This window comes from Aspergillus luchuensis, chromosome 7, assembly GCF_016861625.1.
Source record: "Aspergillus luchuensis IFO 4308 DNA, chromosome 7, nearly complete sequence".
Lineage (NCBI taxonomy): Eukaryota > Fungi > Ascomycota > Eurotiomycetes > Eurotiales > Aspergillaceae > Aspergillus > Aspergillus luchuensis.
The window spans coordinates 956353-968109 of NC_054855.1; the positions used below are offsets into that span (position 1 = coordinate 956353).

An 11757-nucleotide genomic window follows, 5' to 3' on the forward strand; every position below is an offset into this window, starting at 1 on the left:
ACAGGGAAGACGCTGGCTATAACCCCATAGGCCGTCAAATGCCGTGCCGTGTCTCGGTTAGGTGACAGTCGTGAGCGCCCTCGTATGGTAGGAACTCTACTTTTGGTCCGGTCGCTTGCCCTGATTATGTTGAGGTGGCGTGCATGCCATGCTCTGGAGCCTCTCAGTCTTCCATTTGACTTCCAACCGTATGCAGAGTTGTGCTCTTTACGATTGCTATTGCGGATATTTTGCGGGACTAGCCAGCAGGCATTGTGGAAGAACAGTGCGGATCAGTATTTGACTACGAGACAGGTCATCCAGGAGGATCACAAGACCCAACGTCCTCATCGTTTATAGATACATCAGCTTTCTGACTTTGGGTTATGATTCGATCGCTACTCTGTAGCCGAACGTCCAATACGAACAGACTTTTGCAATAGACTCAGATACTTCTGCCTAGTAAGTGTTTCACATAAGGTGATTCGTATGTCTCAAAGCATTTATAGATAGTCGTAGTTACGAATGTTTGAGTTCAGCAGTTTAAACCTACAGTGAGTGGCTATAGCACCTATCACACTTTTGAATTTCACACGGTTAGTTCCCCTCACATTCAGACTGCCTAGCGATACACTACATCCCTAACAATTTCAAGAATAAACACTGCCCTTCAAAAGGAACTAACGACACGCAAGAGAACCCTTGCCATCAGCAATAACAATGCCCACAATTGTGTGATTTCCATCTTATGCCAAGCTAACCCAACAGTACTAGAGACACCGGCGGTCAGTGGGGAGATTACTCCGCACTGAGACATCCATGCTAACTATGCTAAAACCAAACGAACACCTGTTAATTACCAAAACTACGTAGTCACCTGCCCATATGGGCATGTCACTTTCAAGACAAACAAGCATGTTCAATCGATCAACATATTTTACCCCAATTCAGGGATACCTGTGTAATCCACTCCGGATGGGCTGACAGCATCAGATTATGTCAGGTAGGATGGAATGCGCGCGCGCCGATCATGAGATTTAAAACCCCCTCTTTTTGATGACCCCGCAGGAGAGTTGGGAAGAAGGAAGATGAGGGAACGCTATAATAGTCCAAACCCCGGTCATATCAGAGGTTAAGTTCCGACGGTAGTCCGAGGCAGGTATCGTTAGTAGTACGCAGTGGGAGGTTGGAGAACGCTACGAATTACCTGTCGGATTTAAAGCTTAGTAGTTTAGATATAATACATGTTCGGTTTTGGCTGTCTGACTGGTTGGGTGGCTGGCAAAAAGGGCGCTTAAAGACTAGGCAGGTGATCTTGAAGTTGGGCGCTTGATTGCATAGATCTCTATGGTGGGCAGATTGACAAGTGTGAACTTTATATTTATTATAGAGGGGATGGAAAGTCCAGGTTATTTTGGTTGGTGGTAATTTCTCCAAAAAGATGTGATATATAGAGAATGTATGTAGAAAAGACACAGTTGACCTTATACTCTGTATGTAGGCAGAATAAGTAGATTCAGCCTGAGAACTGAGGCGAGCAACCTCGCTTGCGGCGGCTAATCCAGTTGCGGCCAGCGGCACGGCAACCATCCAGAGCCCAACGCCCGGCGTCAAGGTCCACCATCCAAACCCCATCATCTTCGCTGTGTCTGCGCCTGTGTCGCCGAATCCCCTCCTCCCATCTCCGGTTTACTGCATTCACTCGCTGTCATCCGTCTCGCCTTTTCAATATCCTCTTTCTCCTCTCCGCTTGTTCCCTATCTCCCCCGATTGTTGGGGGATTGAACGCTATCCTCCCCCCCCTCTCTCTCCCCTCTTGTCGTGCGGTTCCCGGGTCCTTTCCACCCCTCTCCGCCCTCGTTCCCCGTTTGTCGACCCTTGGGATTCACCCCAATTCACCTGGGCGCTTGCTTTCCACCCGCGGCCTCTATTTTCGCCTGCCTCGTGTGAATTCACCAGACATCCTGGATTTGGGCCTCCCCCTTGTCCCTTCCTCCCATCCCCAATAATTTCCTCAGCCTTCGTCCCCCGACCGCTGTCCGGTGAGCTTTGAGTCTACACCCTCGCTACTATCTCTTACCTGGCTATCTCCGCCGTACCCTCCTGCTGACTTTTTCCCGCCGGAACGCTTCCCTAGCATGGTGCTTAGGTCGGAACATCCTAGGAGACTGAGAAGCCCGCCCTCTTCGTCCTCCCTATCCATCACTATCATAGCCTCCTAAGTCCTCACTTCTCCCATGGCTCCGCCGCAAACGCCCCGGCCGAATCCCGGTTCCACAATGTCCGATCCTGCGTCGACATCCATCCCTGCACACGCCACGAACGGCGAGGCCCATGCGCCCAACGACCACCACCACGACCAACTTCCCTTATCAGACTCCAAACCCGTGTCGGTCAACCGCAAGAAGCAAAAACGCAGACAAAAACAGGCCGCCCGCTTGGCTGCGGAGCGTCAGTTCGGAAACGGCCACATCTCCGCGGACATGTCTGAGCAGAACGGTCTGAGCCCTACCGCGCCAGCGTCTCATGTATCCGACGAGCACGACCTCGACGAACGCGCCAACGGCGAAACGTACTATGAGGAAATTCACGACGCGACACATGATCTGGACGACCACCCGCCGAGTCTGTCAAACGGGCAATCGGGACAACAAAATGCCACGGCTCGGAAATCCAAGAAGAAGAAAGGAAAGAAGAATCGGGCCGGCTCGCAGACCATGGGCGACGAAAGTTCGACACCACTGTCCACTCCTTCCGTCTCCATGTCACAGCATCTGCCCCCGCCATTACCGCCGCATCTGCCTCATACGCTTCTGAAGACGGGTAAGGACCGCAGCATTTGGAACACCTCCACGCAAGAAGAGCGAGAGAACATCAAGACGTTCTGGCTTGAGCTTGGGGAGGAGGAGCGACGCCAGCTCGTCAAGGTTGAAAAGGATGCGGTCTTGAAAAAGATGAAGGAGCAGCAGAAACACTCGTGCAGTTGTACCGTATGTGGGAGGAAAAGGACAGCTATCGAGGAGGAATTGGAAGTACTATACGACGCCTACTATGAGGAGTTGGAACAGTACGCCAACAACAACCAAGGCTCGTTCGAAAAGGGCCCGCCCATGGTCCCGCCTCCGCGTTTATACCACCCGCCTCTACGATCACCCGGTCAACATACACGGACGCAAGGCCAATTTCATCACTCGCGAGGCCGAATTCATGAGTTGCCGGAAGACGACGAGGATCTGGAGGAGGACTACGATGAAGATGATGAGGATGACGAGCCGTACAGCGACGACGATTACGAAGACGAAGAGACCCGTGCAGCCCGCGCAGATTTCTTCGCCTTTGGGAATAGTCTAACTGTCAAAGGTAGGCGACGATTCGAGGCTTTCTAAATTCTCGGAAGCTAGTATACTAATCTCTTTGCATCACTTGCAGATGGCATCCTTACAGTCGCGGACGATCTGTTAAAGAACGACGGGAAACATTTCATCGACATGATGGAGCAATTAGCTGAGCGCCGAATGCAACGTGAAGAGGATACCCAGTACGGCATAGCAGCAGCACACCAATCCCTCCATGGCGGCCACAACCACGGTCCTCTAGATGACGACGATTACGACGAGGAAGAGGATGAGGACTACGATAGTCAGGAAGATGAAGATTATGAGGAGGATGAAATGGTCAGCTCCGGGAACTGGCCGGGTGGTGATGCAGTGCAAGCTGACTCGTTTCTGCAGGACGCCATGACGGAAGAGCAACGCATGGAGGAAGGCCGACGGATGTTCCAAATATTTGCGGCCCGAATGTTCGAACAGCGCGTCTTGACAGCCTATCGAGAAAAGGTCGCAGAACAACGTCAGCAGAAACTGATCGAGGAACTGATGGAGGAGCAAACGCGGAACGAGCAACGAAACGCCAAGAAAGCGCGGGAGGCTCAGAAGAGGAAGGATAAGAAGAAGCTCCAAAAGCAGGCCAAGGAGGAAGAGAAGGCGCGAAGGGAGGCGGAGAAGGCGGCCGAGGAAGCTGCGGCCAAGGCTGAACAGGAGAAGAAGCTGGAAGAGCAAAGGAGGAAGCGCGAGGAACAAAAGAAGAAGCGAGAAGCAGAACGCAAAGCCCAAGAAGCGGAGCGTCTCCGTAAGGAGGCGGAGAAGCAAAAGCGGTTACGCGAAGAAAGAGAGCGACAGGCCGAGATTGAGAGAAAGCAACGAGAGCAGAAGGAGCTGGAGAAGAAGCGACGAGAAGAAGCACGGCAAAATGACCTGCGGGAGAAGAAGACGAAGGATGAGCGAGAACGTCAAGTCAAGGATGCGCAGACACGTCGGGAGGCCGCCCCCAAGACCGAGAACGAAGGTCAGGAGAAACGCGATCCCCAAGCGAAACGAGTGTCGCATACAGGACCGGTTCCGATCCCAGCCAGCTTGCAACACGCCCAGGCGCTCCCTGCATACTTGCAGTCGCCGCATTACCAAATCGCCACTCCTATTGTCCCCAAAGCTCCGACACCTGCCAGGCCGCGGCAACCGTCTCAACAGGGCTCCCATACATCGTCTCCGCGGTCCCAGCCTGCAAGCACCGAGCCATCGCAAGTATCCATTTCCCCACGATCGATGGCGCCGTCGCAGTCGTCAGGAGCGTCCAGCGTTACGTCCAAGCAGGGTCATGGACAACCGCCGTTGCTTCACCACCCCCAGCCCTCGACTCCCCTGTCTCCCCTTGGTGCGTTGAACCGCTCTCATCCACCCGGATTCTCGCCATCGAACCCGCCTGGCTTGGGCCTGGTCTCCCGTCCGCCGATTGGTCATGAGTTGCCTTCATACCCGCCGCATTCGGGTCCGCTGATGAACCAACTGCGAGGGTTTCCTGCGCCAAATGGACTGCCCGTGCTTCCAAGCATGAACGGAACTCGTCCTATGCCTCCGGGACGTGGCTTTCCGCTCGATCCAGGACATGGTCTAGCATTCCATCAGCAGCCCATAACCAATGCGTTCGCTGCGCAGCCGAGCGGGCTGTCTCATGCTCATTCCAGACAGCCGTCCAGCTCGTTTGAGCGGTCGCCTCTGGATGCGCATGCGTTCCCGATCTCCCGGCCTAGCCCTATCAAGCGCCCGTCAAGCACCCAACAAGACCAGAACAACCGGTCAGCGCAGCGCGATGTGGATGATCTAAGTGCGCATCTGGGCAGCAGTGCTCTTCTCGATGACAGTGATGTTCCGTTTACTTCGAATCTCTCCCAGTCGCTTCCTGGCGCGACTGCTCCTGGCACCTTCCCTGGACCGACCCGAGCCAGCTTTGCAGGAACGTCCCTCTTCGCAGATCCCCTAGGTAAGTACCGTTGACAAGTAGTCATGGCTGTCGCATAAGCTGACATCTTCATAGCAGCCAAGCATAGTGGTTTCCCGATTGGCCCGAGTGTAGGAAACACGTGGAGTACACAGATTCCCTTCGGCACGTCTCCTTTCCCCAGCGCTCCCACATGGGGAACAGGACCTGGTCAGTTTCACCTCGACGTCAGTCCTTTCTGTGCCATCAACTGACGACCTTTATAGGAAGTGGCTGGTCCAACAACGCATTTGCCCCCGGCGGTCACCACCGTGCGCATGCCTCTCGGCCCGTGACGATACGACTGCTGGTCATCCAAGCCTGCAAGCAACTCAACATGATGAGCCCTTCCAAGGGAGCCAGTGGGTACCATGATGTGAACGTTGTCCTTCGTCAGGTAAATCAGCTACGGCCGGCCAATGAGCCTCCGATCTCGTTGAAGGAAATGCTGGACATCTGCGACACAGAAGGCAACACGCAGAACGGAGGCGGATCGTTCTCGATCAGGAGCGACGAAACGGGCGAATGTGTCAAGTTTGAACCGGACACCAACAGTGCGTCCTCAGGTCACAGAGGCAGCATTGTCCCCGGGGAAATCGGCAGTCCGGTTCCCAGTAGCAGTCTTCCAGCGTTCGGCGGGATCGGTTCATCGACACCATCCGTGCTCCGGCAGTTTTCTTCTCCTACGGGGTTCTAGGCTTCCAGTTGCAATGGCACGAGAATCATTGATGACATCCTCACTTTCTGCCCTTTTCCGTCATCTATTCCTTCTCCATCGATTCCTCCTACTCTACCGAATGAAAGCGTCCATCATGTCATCAAACCCTCTTCCATCCTCATTCCTATCTTCCTCCATCCTACCACATCACTGATGAGCTTCCTCGTGTTCCTAGTTACCCTTTTCCATCTTCTCTTCCTACGCACATTGAACAGACATCAATCATGTCATGTACGTTACGTTGTTCTCTTCCTTTTGCCTTGTTTGTTTTTTTCTTGCACCGCTTCCCCACCGGAAATCCAGGTGGGTGTTCTGAAAGTGAAACCCTCACCATTTTCTTGTTTGTTTTTCCCTTTTTTCTTCCTTATGTAGCGATTCCCAAGGAGCATTATTCCAAAAGGCTCCCAAATACCTCATGTTCGTTTGAAACTCCGTGTTAAAACAATTGCATGATGCGAATCGGATCTTTATCAGGTGGTCAATTGATTGACTGATCCTGATCATTCCGTACTTAAACTTCTTCTACCTTCTCTTCTTCCTTCTTTTTCTAGTTCATATCGTTCAATTTTGGACGGTGGGGTTATTATAGAATTTGTGTAGAGGCGACTAGATAAGGTATGAAGTATTTATTAGTTAGATAGTAAGGTATCGTAGGCATTATACTAGTATTAGTATCCAACTAAGTAACTACTCACCTAATACTCACTACGTAACTAGTAAGCACCATCTTCTAGGTGTCTTCAGTCTCCTCCCCAGTTAGTACTAAAGTAGAAGCTATCCTAGGATAGAAAAATGGAAGGATACTATCCATGATAACAGTAGAGACGTAAATTAGAATAGCAGAATAATATGATATAAGTAGAATGAAATCAAGAGCTTTCTATCGGAGATCAAATTTTCCTCCCTAGTAACTATAAGAAAAGGTGAAGGGAAAAGAAAAGGGTATGATAATGATGTGAAGATGATGATAATACACTGATTGATATATTCGACTCGGATTGAGGGCGGACATAAGATAGGGTAGGGTAGGGTAGGGGTGATAATCGGTTCATGAAGCAGAAGAAAATAGAAGTGGGGGAGGAGAGAGAACGGACAGGGAATCTTACACGCGCGAGGCTGGAAGAGAAAGAAGAAGAAGAATAGAAAAAACACAGGGCAAAACGGATGTCTGGGGATACATGGGCTGTAGTGGTAGTGGTAGTGGTAGGTAACATCGCTCATTCATACGGGAGGAGGGTCATGCAATTTCACTGTCTGGGATCGGTGACTACGCCTTCGAAATCTCGGGATCGGATGTAATCCAGTGTACGTTGGAAGTGTCGCTTCGGGCCCTCCAGGCTGGGGTTGGGCTCGTTTTCGTCCGTCTGCAGGTTGGAGTGGATGAGTTCGATAAGGCCGTTGAGGTATTTGATCGTGACGGTTTCGTTCTGTTGGTCGAAGTAGTAGACGTAGCGGTTGAGAATCTCGACGAAGAGTTCCACGGACACGGCGGTGTCCATGCAGGCGTCTGCGACGCGGAGGGCTCGTTGGAGGCACTCGAGGACGCGCTTGCCGTCGCGGTAGAGCTGATTGATGTTAGAAGTTGACTGTGGGATGTCACTAGATGAAGGTGGACTTACGTTCTTGGGGTCTTCTTCGCCTCGTTGGGGGTTCTCGACAACCCACCACAGGTGACTGGCTAGGTATACAGCGCGACATTGGTCGGGCTTCTTCAGCAGCTTGCTTCCATGCAGAGCGGCCTTGGTAATGAGGGTATCATAGTTCTCCTTGGAGAACCCGCGGGTGCCGTGGAGGGCTCCCGCAATGACGCAGACGGCTTGGAACTGAGCACGAGAGTCACTGATGGAGTCCTCGTAAATGGTAAAGGCTTGTGCAAAGAATTCGTAACTGAACTCTTCGAAGCCCGTCTGGTCCGCCACTTCTCCGCACATCACAAACAGACGCAGGGACAAATCAGCACAACCAGGGTTCACACGCTGGTAGAGGTTGTTGACACACTGGTGCATGAACCGGTAAAGGGCGGAAGACTGCGACTGCCAGTTGTCGTCGTAGTGCTCGCGGGCCTTGAGTTTGCGTGCCAGACGGATCGAACTCGTGACCAGGGCCGGTGTTGTGTATCGGATACGCTCGTTACCGTCGAGGTAGGCCTTGCGGGTTGCTTGGAGTAACTTAAAGGGACGTTAATGGTGGTCATATCGTGTTGGGAATAGGCATTACCTTCAACTGGGTATCATTGTCTTTGGCCTGGATTAGATGAACCAGACGTGCAAGCCACCCTTGTTCCTCGATGGTCTCATCAGTCTCACCTCGCCGCTGAGACTGAATGCCAGGATAGCCTATAGACTGCTGAGTGCCTTCCTTGATCAAAACCCTGAGGGCTTGCAGCACGCGGTCGAGGTTTTCCGTAGTCGTGATGAAAGTTCGGTTCTTGAGAAGACTGCGAGCGATTTCGCCTGCGACAGCTCGCCGGGTCGTGTAGGATTGCGAAGTCAGAAGTGGGATGTAGTGGGGCAAGGCAAGCGCCGTGAATATGGAGGCGTAGGAACGGAGAGGTGCGGTAAGGAGGTGCAAAAGGTTCTGCTGTGTCGGGGCAGAGTGCAGGTCGGCGTGGTCGGCATACGTCGCAGTCTCTTTAGTCGCAAAGTCGAGGATTTGGTCCACAAATTCTAGGCGATCCGGGTAGGTGTTAAGAGCCAGGTTGACAAGCGAAACCAGAAGCGCCATTGTGTCTTGAATAGGGAGACCGCGGCTCTTGATCAGGTTAACCACTTGTTCATAGAAGATGTCGTACAGCTTGACATCGGCTGGAATTCCAGCCTTGTCGCCGCCATTGGCGGTGGGCTCGCCTTCTGTCGTAGCTTCAGCCTGTTCAGCGTTATCTGTTGCGGCTTGCTCCACGCCGTTCTCCTGGGTTGCTTCTTCCGGCGCTTCCTTCTTGGGCTCCTCAGATACCTTGAGGTTCCCAAGGAGCTTGGTGACAGCCTCCTCTTCCTTCTTGATTCTTGCATCGGGCTCGGCGGACGACTCGGTCTCACGAGCTGCATAAGCTGACAAGCGGTCCATCAATCCAATGACAATCTTCTTCAGGTCCACGTGGGGGTTGAGTCGACTGATTGCGGATAGCAGGAGATCAAGGGTGTGCAAGTGAAACTCGTCAGGGAACACCTTGGTGATTACTGCACCCTCAGTTAGCATGCCAGACCTTCGACAGACAATTGCGTCATGTTACCTTCGAGGAGATACTCCTGCGCCAAAACATCACGACACTGAACGACTTGCTCCAGCAGTGCCTGTAGTATACCGGATTTGTATCCTTCCAGATCCACCAACTGGCTGAGTCGCACAACGTTGCTACCAACAAGCAGCTCCAGTTCCCGGCGCTCCTGCATCCGCTTCTCGCGCTCGCGCGAAGGGCCCTGGTGCTGGAGTCGCACCCACAACTTGTTCATCTCGACGAAGTTTGTCAAAACGAAGCTGATCGAGTCCTGCAAGTTGCCCTCCGGACCGTCTCCAGAGCCTGTGGGCAAGTGGTCTCTAGCCTGCCCGGACAGATAGTACCGCAGGAACAGCCCGCGGATGGGATGCTGCACGCCTCGACTCATCTCCATCATGTCCTTCATAATCTCTTTGACCGGCGCATCCTCCACAGACATGTATACCGTACCTACAGTAATCATAAGATAGAGTCGCGGGATGATATTTCCGGCATATTGAACGAGTTCGTACAAATCCGCTAGATGGTTAACCGGGTGGTTCTCTTTCAGGTAGACGGAGAGGTGTCGCAGGGCATCGAAGACGGCCATGTAAAGTTCGTAGTATTGTTTCGGACCAAGGCTAGGGGTTCGTAGCTCGGATACCAAGGTGGATCTGAAGCAATTGGCAGAAGACATCAGTTATCTCGATCCCAATGTCATTGCTGCCTGGAGTCTCCGAAGCTCAAGCTTACCCGCATTTCAACGCATCCATCAATTTCCCCGGAGTTTCCAAACATTTTCGCATCATCTGCGACTGTTGCCGCACGACTCCCAATGCCTCCTCGAGGAGACGGCTTTGGTCTTCGGGGGCCGCTACCGGGGTGGCCATGGCGGATATGAAGTGATGATGTGAGGGGAGTGTCGGACTCAGTGGCTTGAATCGGGCGGTAAACACCTGGTCGGAAAGGGGGAGGGGCGGAGAGGGGAATTCGTAGATGGGAGCAACAGAAAGACACGATGCGCTAGAAGATCAGGCGGGGATTCAAATAACTCCTGATCCATAGACAGGAGTAGGATAAAAGGGACAGCAGGCGCAGGAGAAGGTGGGAGGATGGGAAGGTGAATGCGAATGCGGACATGCGATCAGAATGCCAGTTAGTTTACGGCCTGGGGCTGGGCATGGGTTATGTAATCCCCGCCCCATTTCTGTACGTCACATTCTCCCTCTCCCCAGGTATAAATACTTTCTTTCTTCTCAATGATTGAGGATATACTTTTACCACGGGAGCACCAAGCGCGACCCTTTGAAGAGACCTGTACTAATACTTTTGAGTGCCAGTTTATCTTGCCAGGCCTATATGTGAAGAATGCCTTGATCCCGTGCTGGTGACTGACAGGCTGTTGGATAGGCATTTGACAGCTTGTTCCCTCATCTCAGTTGTCTGTCTTTGCAGGGGACCATTTCCCTAAGCTGCACTCAACTCCCTAACGTCGAGTAATAATGACAAACAACATGATCATATTATACTGAACAAGAGTCCAGTTCATTGGACTGCCTCTGGATCCCACCATCTCTACACTCGTCACACCTCGTCTCGCGTTTCCCGATCACAGCAGGGTATAAATCATTGTTCGCTAGCAGCAGGCTGGCCAAAGAAAACAAGCCCCGAAATACTCCGAATATCGTTGAGATAGTGAAGTCGATGTCTTCATGGTAAGGACAGATCGTGTCTTCCGATTCTAGTATCCGCTAGTCTCTATCTCTCGCACTACCTGAAGCTGGGAGAGATCAAATGGCATGACCAGGCTGCCGACTGTGCCAGCAGAGGTGATTTTAAACAACCCAAGGCAGATGGGGTGACAATACCCACGCGTGGGGAGCGTATATAGAAGTTCATCCTAATGCGCATATAAAGATCATCCTCATGCGGGGTAATCTCGATGGCGGAGGTTCAAGCCCGCTAGTCAACTGGATGTAGTGTGCTATGAGACATTGGTATCGAACAAGCATTGCAGTTTCCACTGGCGCAGAGGATTGCCATCAGTTCGTCCTTGCGTAGGGAGACCATATCGCCTGTTGACTTCCATCTCTAGGAATAAATCTCGTATACGAAGCTCGATTATTCACTTGGCCGAGCCTCGATTTAGAGCGGTCCATATACCTAGTCCACATGAACACATGAATCACGTCGGTTTAATCTGGCGTCAACGACAAATTGGATGCCCTCAGTACGGATGAAGTCTACTCCGTCGGTCAAGTTGTTGGGTATCTTCTCCGCAAGTGGAGAGGTTTGGTTAATAAAAAGGAAGATCGATCGTCCAAAAAGGTACTGAAAACCACTGGTTGTACATCCCTGCCCTCGGTAGCGAATTGGGGGATGGACTTCCGCGGGGTGGAGCAGCAAAAGCAAACACGCCTATCGCGCCTATCACGCCTTTCACTAGGTGCTTAGACCGTGTCTTTAGGCCATGTCTTTAGGCCGTATCTTTCAGCTGCTACGTGTTCAGCTGCAGACGAGAGAATCGAACTTGACATGACAGACTCTTCCCCCC

General features: G+C 52.2%; 2 protein-coding genes across 2 annotated transcripts; one reads left to right on the forward strand and one right to left on the reverse strand.

Moving 5' to 3' along the window:
* Nucleotides 1–2216: 2216 nt before the first annotated feature.
* On the forward strand, nucleotides 2217–5989 carry NST1 (putative stress response protein Nst1; the record flags this gene model as incomplete). Its single annotated transcript, XM_041682939.1, has 4 exons — nucleotides 2217–3339; nucleotides 3409–5295; nucleotides 5353–5463; nucleotides 5520–5989. The coding sequence occupies 4 exons, from the start codon at nucleotides 2217–2219 to the stop codon at nucleotides 5987–5989; spliced, it is 3591 nt and encodes a 1196-aa protein (XP_041547250.1).
* Nucleotides 5990–7257: 1268 nt separating this feature from the next.
* Nucleotides 7258–10093, reverse strand: VPS35 (vacuolar protein sorting-associated protein 35; the record flags this gene model as incomplete). Its single annotated transcript, XM_041682940.1, has 4 exons — nucleotides 7258–8178; nucleotides 8228–9186; nucleotides 9240–9877; nucleotides 9957–10093. 4 exons carry the CDS (start codon nucleotides 10091–10093, stop codon nucleotides 7258–7260), a joined length of 2655 nt encoding a protein of 884 aa, XP_041547251.1.
* Nucleotides 10094–11757: the final 1664 nt, after the last annotated feature.